The 17,131-nt window shown below is 45.7% G+C and overlaps 1 protein-coding gene across 1 annotated transcript in view; it reads right to left on the bottom strand.

Annotated features, from left to right (window-relative positions):
- LOC124042881 (potassium voltage-gated channel subfamily H member 7-like) overlaps positions 1-17,131 on the bottom strand; it is a 102,293-nt gene that overhangs the window by 60,391 nt on the left and 24,771 nt on the right. The window contains exon 3 of the mRNA XM_046361015.1: positions 15,779-15,934. Coding sequence (XP_046216971.1) covers positions 15,779-15,934 — 156 coding nt within the window. The remainder of the gene's footprint in view (positions 1-15,778; positions 15,935-17,131) is intronic.

The raw sequence follows: 17,131 nt of genomic DNA on the forward strand, positions 1-17,131 counted from the left end.
CCTCCTCCGTTGTTGCCAGTCTCCCTCTGCAACAGATTTCACAGGCTCATCATTTGTACAAATACAGAAAGTAACCCTCTTCATTACTTTGATGCATTTGATAACCCAATTGTGAAACAAAATTGATGTAAACTGATATTATTCTTAGATGCGTATAATGTCAAACCATTTACAAGCCTCACCTCCAGCCTCACCTCTTCCCTGCTCACCAATGGTTGTAGATGGGGAGAACAGAATTGGGTAGGTTTAGTCTGACTTGTTCAAATGTCATCATATGTAATATCTGACACACAATGTACTATCTTAACTGCCATTGGTACTGTAATAGAACAGTGATTATGTGTGTATGTGTTCATATAAACATGTATGGAGCCAGCACATGGGGACTTGCAAGGGGGTGTGATGAAGTCCAGACTGATAGACATAGGCTTGATACTGTCTGAATGGCGGGAGACCTGGCACTCGGCATAATCATTTTACTAGACACAACTTTTAGCTGTATTGTCTTTAAAAAATAATTGAATTGAATGGTATCTGTCAATATGGGGAGGGAGAAACCCTGTGTATTCTGCACCAGGATCAGGTATCAGTCAATATGGGGAGGGAGAAACCCTGTGTATTCTGCACCAGGATCAGGTATCAGTCAATATGGGAAGGGAGAAACCCTGTGTATTCTGCACCAGGATCAGGTATCAGTCAATATGGGGAGGGAGAAACCCTGTGTATTCTGCACCAGGATCAGGTATCAGTCAATATGGGGAGGGAGAAACCCTGTGTATTCTGCACCAGGATCAGGGAACTCCTGTTGTATAAGGGACATCACACAGGAAGGCATATGACCACTCGTACATGTTTGACAAGGTAGCCCCCATTACCACCAGATAAAATGTCAATAGGCACAGTATCTGTATCGGCTGGGAATAACAATGAAATGTACTTGTTGTTATATTATCAGAACACTGCTTTTACAGTATGGTATCATGTAAAGAGTTGTTCATTCTACATGGACCTGGCACTACATCTGAATGTTATCAAAACAATAAGCAGGAAATCAGGAATCCTTCAACTAGAATTGAAGAAAACATGGGAATTTTGGGAAAATTACTGTAATTTTGCAACCATACCCCTACATATAGCTTTTTTGGTAGTAGCCTAGCCCAGCTATGCCCCTGTAAGATGTATAGTACTGGTTAAAGACATGCTATGGAACTTTGGTGACTACTAAGTATCTATGAGCAGAATTACTGTCTTACCTCAATTAGCCACAAAATAACTAGTTTAGGAGCAACTTCTTTGCTGGAAGCTGTCACTATATTTTCCCCCACGTGGGCCATCCACCGAGCAATTATATTTCAGCCAATGAGCTTCAGCCCCTCGCTATATGAGTGACACCTAGCATGATGTGCCCACAGCAGAGCGAGAGAGGGAAAAATTACGTGATATAGTATGCAATTTACAGGGATCACTTTTGGCTTGTAAGTGCAACTTTCAGAACTTCTGGCTAAAAAGTATAGAAATATACCAGAGAATCTCTTTAATATCATGGATCATACAGATCATGATGATGAGATCAAATGGACTCATTGCTGCTTCCACACCGATCTCAACAAACCATTTCTGTATGGACCTCGCTTTGTGCACGGGGGCATTGTCATGTTGATACAGGAAGGGGCCTTCCCCAAACTGTTGCCACAAAGTTGTAAGTACAGAATCATCTTCATTGGAACTAAGGGGCCTATGTCACGCCCTGACCATAGAGAGACCCCGGGGTTCTCTATGGTGTAATAGGTCAGAGTCTACTCACGCTGCGCCTTGATCTGCTGATTTCTACAACGAACGTGACAGAATATCCCACCACTACAGGACCAAGCAGCGTGCCCTGGAGGAAAAGCGACGACGCCGGGGTGCACGGCCACAAAAACCCCAAGATTGTTTTTGGGGGGGGGCACAAGGGGCGGTCGGTCGAGCCGAGGAGAGAGCCAGAGACCGTCGGAGAGTTGATGGAGCAGTGTGAGGATGGATATTGGAGAGAGATGTTGGTTAGGTGTATTCTACAGCGCATTTGCCCTGAAGAGAGCCTTCTCATCCTGTGCCGGCTCCCCACACTCACCCAGAAGAGCGTGTCATCAGTCCGGTGAAACCTGTGCCGGCTCCACGCACTGTGCCGGATCTCCACACTCGCACTGAAGAGTGTGTCATCAGTCCGGTGAAACCTGTGCCGGCTCTCCACACTCGCACTGAAGAGTGTGTCATCAGTCCGGTGAAACCTGTGCCGGCTCCACGCACCAGGCCTCCGGTGCACCTCCCCAGTCCGGTACGTCCTGTGCCGGCTCCCCGTACTCGCCCTGAATTGTGTGTCACCAGCCCTGAGTCTCCAGCGATGGTCTATAGTCCGGAACGTCCAGTGATGGTCCACGGCCTGGAGCTTCCAGCGACGGTTCACAGTCCAGATCCTCCAGTGACGGGCCATGGCTGGAGCCTTCCTCTGCGCCGGTGCCCAGTCCAGGTACGGAGTCCAGTCCCGCTCCATGGCCGGAGCCTTCCTCTGCGCCGGTGCTCAGTCCAGGCATGGTGTTCAGCCCGGCTTCATGGCCGGATCCGCAGTCTGAGCGGGTGCTACGTCCCGCAATGGAGCCACCACCGACGCTAGCTGCCCACCCTAACCCCACCCCATATAGGTTCAGGTTTTGCGATCAGAGTCACGCCCTGTCACGCCCTGACCATAGAGAGCACTCGGGGACCTCTATGGTGTAATAGGTCAGAGCGTGACTAGGTTTTTTTCTCATTATTTTAGTTCTATGTTGGTGTGTGAGTATGGTTCCCAATTGGAGGCAGCTGAATATCGTGACCTCTAATTGGGGATCATACTTAGTGTGTCCCTTTTTGCACCTGCATTGTGGGATATTGTTTTTGTTTAGTGCTATGTGCGCTACGAACTGCACGTTTGTTTATTCTTTGTTTGAAGTTTCACCTCAATAAATATGTGGAACTCTACTCACGCTGCGCCTTGGTCCGCTCATTTCTACAACGAAGGTGACAGCCTAGCCCGAAACATGAAAAACAGACCCAGACCACTTTTTCTCCTCCACCAAACTGTACAGTTGGCACTATGCATTGGGGCAGGTAGCGTTCTCTTGGCATCCACCATACACAGACTTGTCCGTCGGACTGCCAGATGCGTGATTCATCACTCCAGAGAACGCGTTTCCACTGCTACAGAGTCCAATGGTGGCGAGCTTTAGACCACTCAAGTCGACGCTTGGCATTGTGCATGGTGATCTTAGGCTTGTGTGCGGTCCTGTTCTGTGAACTTGTGTGGCCTACCACTCCGCGGCCGTTGTTGCTCCTAGATGTTTCCATTTCACAATAACAGCACTTACAGTTGACCTGGGCAGCTCCAGCAGGATAGAAAGTTGATGAACTGACTTTTAGAAAGGTGGCATCCTATGACGATACCTTGTTAAAAGTCACTGAGCTCTTCAGTATGGGCTATTCTACTGCCAATGTTTGTCTATGGAGATTACATGGCTGTGTGTTTGATTTTATACACCTGTCAGCAATGGGTGTGGCTGAAATAGCCGAATGTACATGTACTGTATGTCATGGAATAGATTGGCATCATCACTCTTATGGTCTGTAAGGAAGATGTCTCTCTGGGTTCTGCCCTGTGGATGAACAAGTAGGTAGGTGACAAGGTTGATGGTTCCAGCAGTTTACAAACAATAGGTCTAACCCATCATTGAGTGTACCTGTTGGGCCAAACATGTTGTTTGGCTGGAACCATCTCCCCAGATGGCCATCTACCTGCCTGGGTTTCCACACCGACAATATGCAGTTGTACACATTACAATACAGTGTAGCCTTTTGTCAGCTGATGCCCTGTCAGTTTTAAACAACAGATGTCTCCAATTGAGGTTATGTGATGGCTCATCAGTGATTCTATATAAGCGGCAGCAGCATAGAGTTTACTTGATTCATCTATGTCTTTAGCATTGCATGGGCTGATGACAACTCTGAGGTGAAATTGAGGATGATGCTGAGATTGCTAGTGGTTTTTAAATTGATTGATCTTATCACAGAAATTACAAATCCACTAACACAATCTTCTGTAGGGTTCACATGAGCAAAGTACTAGGTTTGAGAATAGAATCAAAATATTGATCCTGAATATCTAGTTGTTTACATGATGGTAAACCAGGTGCACAGCTTTATGTGCAAATTCCTACTCTTATTTTTCATAAAGTTTTGAAAGGCTCTGCATTTATCTGGCTCCAGGTCATCTATAAGTCTTTGCTTAGGTAAAGCTCCGCCTTATCTCAGCTCACTGATCATCATGGCAGCACACACCCGTAGCATGCGCTCCAGCAGTTATATTTCACTGGTCATCCCCAAAGCCAACTCCTCATTTGGCCGCCTTTCCTTTCAGTTCTCTGCTACCAATGACTGGAACGAATTGCAAAAATCACTGAAGCTGGAGTCTTATATCTCCCTCACTAACTTTAAGCATCAGCTGTCAGAGCAGCTTACAGATCATTGCACCTGTACACAGCCCATCTGTAAATAGTCCACGCAACTCCCTCATCCCCATATTGTTATTTATTTTTTTGCTCCTTTGCACCCCAGTATCTCTACTTGCACATTCATCTTCTGCACATCTATCTCTCCAGTGTTTAATTGCTAAATTGTAATTATTTTGCCACTATGGCCTATTTATTGCCTTACCTCCCTGATCTTGCTACATTTGCACACACTGTATATAGATTTTCCTATTGTGTTATTGACTGTACGTTTGTTTATCCCATGTGTAACTCTGTGTTGTTTGTGTCGCACTGCTTTGCTTTATCTTGGCCAGGTCGCAGTTGTAAATGAGAATTTGTTGTCAATTGGCCTATCTGGTTAAATAAAGGTTTAAACAAATTTTTTTTTTTTTTTTGACAGTCCTCTATCGTAATCGCCCCTCTTTCACCCCAGCTGCCACACTAACCCTGATTCAGATGACCATCTTGATTATGGAGACATCATTTATAGATCGGCAGGTAAGGGTGCTCTCGAGCGGCTAGATGTTCTTTACCATTCAGCCATCAGATATTCCACCAATGACCCTTATAGGACACATCACTGCACTCTATACTCCTCTGTAAACTGGTCATCTCTGTATACCCGTCGCAAGACCCACTGGTTGATGCTTATTTATAAAATCCTCTTAGGCCTCACTCCCCCTTATCTGAGATATCTACTGCAGCCCTCATTCTCCACATACAACACCCGTTCTGCCAGTCACATTCTGTTAAAGGTCCACAAAGCACACACATCCCTGGGTCGCTCCTCTTTTCAGTTCGCTGCAGCTAGCGACTGGAACGAGCACTCAAACTGGACAGTTTTATCTCAATCTCTTCATTCAAAGACTCAATCATGGACACATACTGACAGCTGTGGCTGCTTTGTGTGATGTATTGTTGTCTCTACCTTCTTGCCCTTTGTGCTGTTGTCTGTGCCCAATAATGTTTGTACCATGTTTTGTGCTGCTACCATGTTGTGTTACGACCATGTTGTTGTTATGTTGTGTTGCTACCATGATGTGTTGTCATGTGTTGCTACCTTGTTATGTTGTTGTCTTTGTCCCTCTTGTTGTGATGTGTGTCTTGTCCTGTAGTTATATTGCAGGAGGCCTTTTGCCTTTTGGTAGGCCTTGATTGTGAATAAGAATTTGTACTTAACTGATTTGCCTAGTTAAATAAAGGTCAAATCCCCTTTCCATTATGGAGTGACAATCATCGAGCTAGAAGGACATTATGTGAAGATGTATAAATGTAAATACTATTCAAAGAGACAAAGTACATTTTTTCAAAAAACAATCAGTGGACTTTATGTACAACAAATGCTGTCACATACACAGTTTTTTCGGAAAGTATTCAGACCTCTTGACCTTTTCTACATTTTGTTTCGTTACAGCCTTATTCTAAAATGGAATAAATAAAAATAAACACATCTACACACAATACCCCATAATGTCAAAGCAGGTTTTTAGAAATTTTTGCACATTTATAGAAAATAAAAAAATGGAAATACCTTATTTACATAAGTATTCAGACCCTTTGCTGTGAGACTCGAAATTGAGTTCAGGTGCATCCTATTTCCATCGATCATCCTTGAGATGTTTCTACAACTTGATTGGAGTCCACCTGTGGTAAATTCAATTGATTGGACATGATTTGGAAAGGCACACACCTGTCAATATAGGGTCCGACAGTTGACAGTGCATGTCAGAGCAACAACCAAACCACGAGGTCGAAGAAATTGTCTGTCGCGTGCAGAGACAGGATTGTGTCGAGGCACAGATCTGGGGAAGGGTAATAAAACATTGCAGCATTGTAGGTCCCAAATAACACAGTGGCCTCAATCATTCTTAAATGGAAGAAGTTTGGAACCACCAGACTTTTCCTAGAGCTGGCCTCCTGGCCAAACTGAGCAATTAAGGGAGAAGGGCCTTGGTTAGGGAGGTGACCAAGAACCCGATGGTCATTCTGACAGAGCTCCAAAGTTCATCTGTGGAGATGGGAGTACCTTCCAGAAGGACAACCATTTCTGTTATGCAGGTGAATGAGGACCCAAAAGCGACTTGGCGAAAACAGAGTTTTTAATCCAGTAAGAAACCTTACAAAACAAAAAGCATAATACTACTCGTAAAGACGAGAACAGACTGGAGACTTGATCGAGAACTGCAGGTTGCCTCGGGAAGGCACTTGAACCTAGCAGACTCAGACACCTGCTCACCACGCAGCATCTGAGGGAAACACGACACGACAGGGCAAAACATAGACACAGCACGGTGAATTATAGATGAGGATCCGACAGGGCAGGTACGGAAAACAAGGAGAGAAATAGGGACTCTAATCAGGGAAAAGGATCGGGAACAGGTGTGGGAAGACTAAATGATGATTAGGGGAATAGGAACAGCTGGGAGCAGGAACGGAACGATAGAGAGAAGAGAGAGCGAGAGAGTGAGAGAGGGAGGGGGAGAGAGGGATAAAAAGAGGGAAAGAACCTAATAAGACCAGCAGAGGGAAACGAATAGAAGGGGAAGCACAGGGACAAGACATGATAATTAATGACAAAACATGACAGTACCCCCCCACTCGAGGAGGAATCCTGGCGGCAACGGAGGAAATCATCAATGAGTGAACGGTCCAGCACGTCCCGAGACGGAACCCAACTCCTCTCCTCAGGACCGTAACCCTCCCAATCCACTAAGTATTGGTGACCCCGTCCCCGAGAACGCATGTCCATGATCTTATGTACCTTGTAAATAGGTGCGCTCTCGACAAGGACGGGAGGGGGGAGGGAAGACGAACGGGGGTGCGAAGAAAGGGCTTGACACAGGAGACATGGAAGACAGGATGGACGCGACGAAGATGTCGCGGAAGAAGCAGTCGCACAGCGACAGGATTGACGACCTGGGAGACACGGAACGGACCAATGAACCGCGGAGTCAACTTACGAGAAGCTGTCGTAAGAGGAAGGTTGCGAGTGGAAAGCCACACTCTCTGGCCGCAACAATACCTTGGACTCTTAATCCTGCGTTTATTGGCGGCTCTCACAGTCTGTGCCCTGTAGCGGCAAAGTGCAGACCTCACCCTCCTCCAGGTGCGCTCACAACGTTGGACAAACGCTTGAGCGGAGGGAACGCTGGACTCGGCAAGCTGGGATGAGAACAGAGGAGGCTGGTAACCCAGACTACTCTGAAACGGAGATAACCCGGTAGCAGACGAAGGAAGCGAGTTGTGACGTATTCTGCCCAGGGAGAGCTGTTCTGCCCAAGACGCAGGGTTTCTGAAAGAAAGGCTGCGTAGTATGCGACCAATCGTCTGATTGGCCCTCTCTGCTTGACCGTTAGACTGGGGATGAAACCCGGAAGAGAGACTGACGGACGCACCAATCAAACGACAGAACTCCCTCCAAAACTGTGACGTGAATTGCGGGCCTCTGTCTGAAACGGCGTCTAACGGGAGGCCATGAATTCTGAACACATTCTCGATAATGATTTGTGCCGTCTCCTTAGCGGAAGGAAAGTTTAGCGAGGGAATGAAATGTGCCGCCTTAGAGAACCTATCGACAACCGTAAGAATCACAGTCTTCCCCGCAGACAAAGGCAGACCGGTAATGAAGTCTAGGGCGATGTGAGACCATGGTCGAGAAGGAATGGGGAGCGGTCTGAGACGACCGGCAGGAGGAGAGTTACCCGACTTAGTCTGCGCGCAGTCCGAACAAGCAGCCACGAAACGGCGCGTGTCACGCTCCTGAGTCGGCCACCAAAAGCGCTGGCGAATAGACGCAAGAGTGCCTCGAACACCGGGATGACCAGCTAACTTGGCAGAGTGAGCCCACTGAAGAACAGCCAGACAGTGGAAACAGGAACGAAAAGGAGGTTACTAGGACAAGAAGTTGATGTGCGTGAGTGTTGCTTAACCTGTCTTTCAATTCCCCAGACTGTCAACCCGACAACACGCCCATAAGGAAGAATCCCCTCGGGATCAGTAGAAGCCACAGAAGAACTAAACAGACGGGATAAGGCATCAGGCTTGGTGTTCTTGCTACCCGGACGGTAAGAAATCACAAACTCGAAACGAGCGAAAAACAACGCCCAACGAGCTTGACAGGCATTAAGTCGTTTGGCAGAACGGATGTACTCAAGGTTCTTATGGTCTGTCCAAACGACAAAAGGAACGATCGCCCCCTCCAACCACTGTCGCCATTCGCCTAGGGCTAAGCGGATGGCGAGCAGTTCACGGTTACCCACATCATAGTTGCGCTCAGATGGCGACAGGCGATGAGAAAAATAAGCGCAAGGATGAACCTTATCGTCAGACTGGAAGCGCTGGGATAGAATGGCTCCCACGCCTACCTCTGAAGCGTCAACCTCGACAATGAATTGTCTAGTGACGTCAGGAGTAACGAGGATAGGAGCGGACGTAAAACGTTCTTTTAGAAGATCAAAAGCTCCTGGGCGGAACCGGACCACTTAAAACACGTCTTGACAGAAGTAAGAGCTGTGAGAGGGCAGCAACTTGACCGGTTACGAATGAAACGCCGATAGAAATTAGCAAACCTAAAAAGCGCTGCAACTCGACACGTGACCTTGGAACGGGCCAATCACTGACAGCTTGGACCTTAGCGGAATCCATCTGAATGCCTTCAGCGGAAATAACGGAACCGAGAAAAGTAACGGAGGAGACATGAAAAGAGCACTTCTCAGCCTTTACGTAGAGACAATTCTCTAAAAGGCGCTGTAGAACACGTCGAACGTGCTGAACATGAATCTCGAGTGACGGTGAAAAAATCAGGATATCGTCAAGATAGACAAAAACAAAGATGTTCAGCATGTCTCTCAGAACATCATTAACTAATGCCTGAAAAACAGCTGGCGCATTGGCGAGACCAAACGGCAGAACCCGGTACTCAAAATGCCCTAACGGAGTGTTATACGCCGTTTTCCACTTTAAGCATCCCCTCTCTGATACGCACGAGATGGTAAGCGTTACGAAGGTCCAACTTAGTAAAGCACCTGGCTCCCTGCAGAATCTCGAAGGCTGATGACATAAGGGGAAGCGGATAACGATTCTTAACCGTTATGTCATTCAGCCCTCGATAATCCACGCAGGGGCGCAGAGTACCGTCCTTTTTCTTAACAAAAAGAACCCCGCCCCGGCCGGAGAGGAAGAAGGCACTATGGTACCGGCGTCAAGAGACACAGATAAATAATCCTCGAGAGCCTTACGTTCGGGAGCCGACAGAGAGTATAGTCTACCCCGAGGAGGAGTGGTCCCCGGAAGGAGATCAATACTACAATCATACGACCGGTGAGGAGGAAGGGAGTTGGCTCGGGACCGACTGAAGACCGTGCGCAGATCATGATATTCCTCCGGCACTCCTGTCAAATCGCCAGGTTCCTCCTGAGAAGTGGGGACAGAAGAAATGGGAGGGATGGCAGACATTAAGCACTTCACATGACAAGATACGTTCCAGGATAGGATAGAATTACAAGACCAATTAATAGAAGGATTATGACATACTAGCCAGGGATGACCCAAAACAACAGGTGTGAAAGGTGAACGAAAAATCAAAAAAGAAATAGTCTCACTGTGGTTACCAGATACTGTGAGAGTTAAAGGTAGTGTCTCAAATCTGATACTGGGAAGATGACTACCATCTAAGGCAAACATGGGCGTAGGCTTGTCTAACTGTCTGAAAGGAATGTTATGTTTCCGAACCCATGCTTCGTCCATGAAACAACCCTCAGCCCCAGAGTCAATCAAGGCACTGCATGTAGCACCCGAACCGGTCCAGCGTAGATGGACCGACATAGTAGTACAGGATCTAGATGAAGAGACCTGAGTAGTAGCGCTCACCAGTAGCCCTCCGCTTACTGATGGGCTCTGGCCTCTTTAAAGTTCTGGTAATTGTTAGAACAATCAGCCCTTGCCTCCCAGATAGCTGTGCCCCACTCTCGGGCCCGGCCAGTAAGGAGTGAAATGACGTAAGCAACCCGAGCTCTCTCTCTAGAGTATGTGTTGGGTTGGAGAGAGAACACAATCTCACACTGGGTGAGAAAGGAGCGGCACTCAGTGGGCTGCCCGGAGTAGCAAGGTGGGTTATTAACCCTAGGTTCTGGAGGCTCGGCAGGCCAGGAAGTAACAGGTGGCACGAGACGAAGACTCTGGAACTGTCCAGAGAGGTCGGAAACCTGAGCGGCCAGGTTCTCCACGGCATGGCGAGCAGCAGACAATTCCTGCTCGTGTCTGCCGAGCATGGCTCCTTGGATCTCGACGGCAGTGTTACGAGCGTCTGTAGTCGCTGGGTCCATTTCTTGGTCGGATCCTTCTGTTATGCAGGTGAATGAGGACCCAAAAGCGACTTGGCGAAAACAGAGTTTTTAATCCAGTAAGAAACCTTACAAAACAAAAAGCATAATACTACTCGTAAAGACGAGAACAGACTGGAGACTTGATCGAGAACTGCAGGTTGCCTCGGGAAGGCACTTGAACCTAGCAGACTCAGACACCTGCTCACCACGCAGCATCTGAGGGAAACACGACACGACAGGGCAAAACATAGACACAGCACGGTGAATTATAGATGAGGATCCGACAGGGCAGGTACGGAAAACAAGGAGAGAAATAGGGACTCTAATCAGGGAAAAGGATCGGGAACAGGTGTGGGAAGACTAAATGATGATTAGGGGAATAGGAACAGCTGGGAGCAGGAACGGAACGATAGAGAGAAGAGAGAGCGAGAGAGTGAGAGAGGGAGGGGGAGAGAGAGGGATAAAAAGAAGGGAAAGAACCTAATAAGACCAGCAGAGGGAAACGAATAGAAGGGGAAGCACAGGGACAAGACATGATAATTAATGACAAAACATGACAATTTCTGCAGCACTCCACCAATCAGGCCTTTATGGTAGAGTGGCCAGACAGTAGCCACTCCTCTGTAAAAGGCTCATTTGGAGTTTGCCAAAAGGCACATAAAGGACTCTCAGACCATGAGAAACAATATTCTCTGGTGTGATGAAACCGAGATTGAACTCTTTGGCCTGCATGCCAAGCGTCAGGTCTGGAGGAAATCTGGCACCATCGCTACGGTGAAGCATGGTGGTGGCAGCATCATGCTGTGGGGATGTTTTTCAGCCGCAGGGACTGGGAGACTAGTCAGGATCGAGGGGAAAGATGAACTGAGCAAAGTACAGAGAGATTCTGAAAACCTCAGGCTGAGGCGAGGCTTTACACCACTTCAGCCGTGGTGTGAAGTCAAGGCGTTTCAAAACTTTTCGAATGCACTGTACTGTATGTCAACATGGGCTTTCATAAGACACAGAGACTTTTATAAAGCTACGGCTGCAGTAAACTCTCACCTTGTAATGTCCCAAATGAAAAGGATTTACACACATTTGTAAAGACCAATCTTATATGATTATGGCCTAATTCCTATAAGGAAGCACACAACACGTGATTATTATACAATTCCTGTGTTTCTCACATATGTGACAATATACACTGTCAGATATATAGTTATGTATACTGCTTGTGTATGAATGTGGTATACTTCATATAAGACACTTATGTGATTCATAGAGACCCTTTCAAAGGTTCCATACGTTGTACGTGCATTTTTCATACATTATTCATTACCCATACATTATTCATGCTATGGAATATCCCTGCATTACAGTGGGTAGGAGTTTGGTTGAGAAGTTATGCATTTTATAGTAAACGAGGCCTGTGATATTTCCATTGACATTTTGCCATGCTGACTGCAAATGCACACCCTGCTGTGTCATCATCTGCTCTCGCTTTTTTCTCATTTGATGACCCTAAGCGCAGAGCTTCTACTCCAGCCCTCGCTGCTCGAATCATCTGTGGACCACACGTCCTCTCCCTCGGCTAGTCTAATGACGAGCAACACATTGTATAAGTTGATTTTCAACACGGGAAGCTAACTACTAATAGACTTGTGATTTTTGGAGATTTCATATGTACATTTTAAGTAATAGAAATTACTGGTACCGCTAATCCTGTAGCTTTATCAGTTTAATATTTGCATTAGGTACATACTGTAGCTACTATGTGAAGTATTTTCTTTTTTGATTCATCTATTTTTATAAGTTAGCTTACAATAGCCAGAGCCATGTATTTCATTTTTCTAAATACATGATTGCTAGGGGGCTGGCCCAAGTGGACCAAGCTTGCAGAGTGTCATGGCCTCCTGCTTCATGTGCTCCGGCACATGTTTAGTTTTCATTCAACTGGGACTGCTTGGTATGAATGGTCACTTGCAGATAGAAGCTGTTGATTTATGAATGGTAGGGCAGAGACCACTTGATCCTCGCTGAGCCTTCTGAATTATTGGATTTATGTGCCTGTTTTAGTGTATTACTCGTGCTTATGTCAAAATACAATGTTCCCAGTTCTGTTTGGAGAACACAGTTCCTGTGTGTTTTGTGGAAACGTCAAAAGAGCAGAATATTTGAGAAGCAAGAAGAATGGGAATTGAATCTTGAATGTGCTTTTAGATTCAGCCCCATTAATCTACAGTATTTATTTCCTTTGGGAAAGAAGGGCCTCTCTGCTTCATACCATTAAGCCTTCTACGGGTCATTTACTCAAAATACATACATTTTCCATTTCATACAGCAGCTATTAATCCGTCGCAATAACTCAGTATGAAATGACAATTAAATGGTTCAAAGAGGACGACATTAATGAGAGGAAAGCTCTTTGGTTGCACCCAGTGAATCTAGTTGACAATAGAATCCTGAATTAAAATAATTGATTGTATTTTATGTGAATCTATACCACTGTAATTTTCCCACAAATAGCATAGCGGAAAGATACATTTTCATACGGTGCAATGCATCTATTTTCCTGGTAATGTATAGCTGTTCTATTTGCTCAGGTCTTGGTGACATCTTGGACAAAATCCTGAGAAGTGGGTTCTGTGTGCAGACTTTGTGAAGGAGGGATTATGCTCTCACTTGCACGTACTATTGTGCTAGTTGCTATGATACCTGGAGATCGTACAGTATGTATGGGATCATAATTAGCACCCCATGGTCCCTAAAATCAATTTGCAAGGAAAGCATATTTGTATGAGGCCAATAACATCGGGCCTATGCATTTATGTCCATAAAATGGATAAAGCATAAGTGTGCCTGTGGTGTCTGTCTGCTGTTCTGTCACACCACCTGCGTATCTGTCCCTTCCTTCTGTGGCATTTTTTCCCTTCAGTGAAGACCTCTAGTATGGAAGAAGTGATCAGCTCTGATTAGTCATGTTAAAAACACACACACACATACGTATACACATGCGCACACCCACATGCACATACGGACGCATACACACACACACACGCACGCACATGCACTCACGCACGCACGCACGCACGCACGCACGCACGCACGCACGCACACACACACACACACACACACACACACACACACACACACACATACACACACACACACGCACACACACGCACGCACGCACGCACGCACGCACGCACGCACACACACACACACACACACACACACACACACACACACACACACACACACACACACACACACACACACACACACACACACACACACACACACACACACACACACACACTAGGGTTGCACACACACATACACATACACACACACTAGGGTTGCAAAAATTCCAGGGCCTTTCAATAAATTCCCTTTCTTTTTCCAGAAAACCAGGGTATTTACTGAAAGTTCACAGAATTTTTGCAACCTGACACACAACACACACAGAGGAAACACAACCCCCACCGCCTTGGGTGCAGTGTTCAGGATTCATGCTGAACCAAGCGGAGGGCTCTGCCTTGCTCAGTGAGAGGAGATGCTCAGGAACCTTCAATCAGGAGCAAGCAGAGATGTCTTGTTGACATTTACACCCTCTGACACACAGCAGTGGAGGAGATGGTAAAGAGACACAGCTCCCAGTTCAAACACCACTGCTCTGTTATCTCTATTTAAAAATAAGAGCAGAGATGGCAATATCATAAGGTGAATGCACCAATTTGTAAGTCGCTCTGGATAAGAGCGTCTGCTAAATGACTTAAATGTAAATGTAAATATTCCACATTCGTGGAGGCCAAATAAATGGTGAAATAAAATGGCCATGCAAAAGCTCTCCTGCCACTAAAAAGTGCATCTGTGCTAATTTATCCTATGGAAGCAGCTGGTCAATAGATAAAGCCCATTATCTATTCGTTTGAGCTTTCTACCTAGTTTCCTTGTGAAAAGAAACACGAATCTAGCGATCTGTCTTTCAGATGTTAAAAGAACTGTCCAGTGAAAATATCACTTTTAAAAGTTCATATTCTGTTAACTCATACCCAAATGATGTTGTATATTCCCTAAATAGGGAAAATGGCACTTCACACCTTGCAGAAAATAGTCACTTTCAAATTCGCCAAAGTTCCAAAACATCTCTTTAATCTGTTTGAAAATGACACCAAGCTCTATTCCCTTCCCTTTGTTTTCATTCGAATGGGATTGCTTGGTATTTGTGGCCAAAGCATTTACTTGATTTGGTTTACAAAATGCTTGCTATTTCCTCATAGAACATGATGTCATGTTAGCTCATTGGGTGAGCTGGCCAATCAGCGGTCTACTCGCATTCATATCTTTATGACTAGCATACACATACATGGCCCACACTGTTCTGTTGTTGGGGTAAGCCGACACATTCCAACACAGAAAAGCAGCTTTTTAACATATTTCCCCAAAAAAATTCTGGAAGGAAAACTATTTCACTCATATTATTATTAATTATAGGTAATATAATTAATGAAACACTGGACAGTTACTTAAAGCTTTGTTCCACTTTAAGCTTTGTTCCAACTTGCTTAATTAGCCTCTTGCAGATAGACGAGGATGAGCATGAATAATCGCAATTAGTGGAATCCACTTGTATAATTGCCCTTCTATTGAAGAGGAGTGTGTCTTTGGGAACTGGTAGGAAGTCAATTAGGGCTTCCTATGGGATGGGCTCCTTGATCTAGCTGCAGTCCTACATCATTACATAGGGTTGCGTCCTAAATGGCACCCGTTCCCTATGTAGTGCACTACCTTTGAGTAGTGCACTACGTAGGGAATTTGAGAGCCATTTGATGCACATCCATTCTGTATTGGGAAGAGTCAAAACAACTGTAATATTTCATATCCACATTACCAGTATACCGAGCAGTGCAGTGCATAGGGTAAAATACTCACCGGAATCAGTTCTTTCCGGGGATGTGTTGTTCAGTTTCTCTGTCGAGTCGCTGCTTCCTTCCTCAAGGACGTAATCAAAGTTTAGGATGAACAGCATCACTACGCCTTCCTCGTTCTTCACCGGGATTATGTGAGTGTAGCACTGGAAGTCTGACCCTGGAAGAGAAATAGTAAACCTGCTATGTCTAAAAGGTGACGTACCTTATGCTCTCCTTCCATATTTGAGCTCCACTACAGTATAACTTGTAATCCGTGTTCTTGCATACGGCTGCTACTGAACCTGAGCAGGCACCTTTTTAATAATAATATAGTGCTGAGGGTTGGATACTTTCTAAAGCCCCCGAGGAGAGAAACAATTACTTCGACATTATTATTATTATTCCAACCATGATTATTGGAATAATAATAATGTATTATTATTATTATTATTATTCCAACCATATTATTCCAACCATGCTGTTAGTGCAATTGATCATGTAATAAGATGTTGCTATCACCTCTTAGGGCTAAGTGTTCATCGTGAATCCCCAAGCTATATGCTACTAAGGCAGTTCGCGGATTCGACAGGGTCACTGATTGGCCAAGACGGCACTAGATAAGTAGCGTGCTTTATGCGATTAAAGGCACAGTGGTGAAACATGTTGCCCTCAGACTATCCTGCATTTGCAAAACATTGGCCTAGAATGCAGACATCTGAGGCACGTGGGAGCAGCAGGCTACAGCACACAAGTCAGGCCAGGGCTTCACAGTGTACACATAGAATGTGCCCAAATGAAACCTTATTTCCCTTACAGTGTGCTGCTTTTGGCCAGGGCTCATAGGGTTCTGATAAAAAGCAGTGCACTAGGGAATAGGGTGTAATTTGGGACGCAAACATAAGACTGAAAGGACTACGCTTAGAACAGAGTCATACCAGACCTAGTGCTGCTGAGCTGCCTCCTTAAGTGAAGGAAGAATGTAATCGGGTCCTGTGTGTGGCTGGTGTAGAGAATCAGGCGCAGGACAGCAGAAATGATTCATCAACGTACTTTACTCAAAATACAAAAATACAAGGCAAATATACGAGCCCACAAATAACGGAGCGATTTACAAAGAACAATCACTCACAAACAAACATAAGGAACAGAGGGTTAAATAATAAACAGGTAATTGGGTGAGTGAAACCAGGTGTGTAAGATTAAGACAAAGCAAATGAAAAATGAAAAGTAGCTAGAAAGCCGGTGATGTCGACCGCCAAACACCGCCGAACAAGGAGAGGGACCGACTTCGGTGGAAGTCGTGACAGTATCCCCCCTTGACGCGCGGCTCCAGCAGTGCACCGACATCGACCTCGGGGATGACCCGGAGGACCAG

Source organism: Oncorhynchus gorbuscha, linkage group LG09 (assembly GCF_021184085.1).
Source record: "Oncorhynchus gorbuscha isolate QuinsamMale2020 ecotype Even-year linkage group LG09, OgorEven_v1.0, whole genome shotgun sequence".
Taxonomy (NCBI): Eukaryota; Metazoa; Chordata; class Actinopteri; order Salmoniformes; family Salmonidae; genus Oncorhynchus; species Oncorhynchus gorbuscha.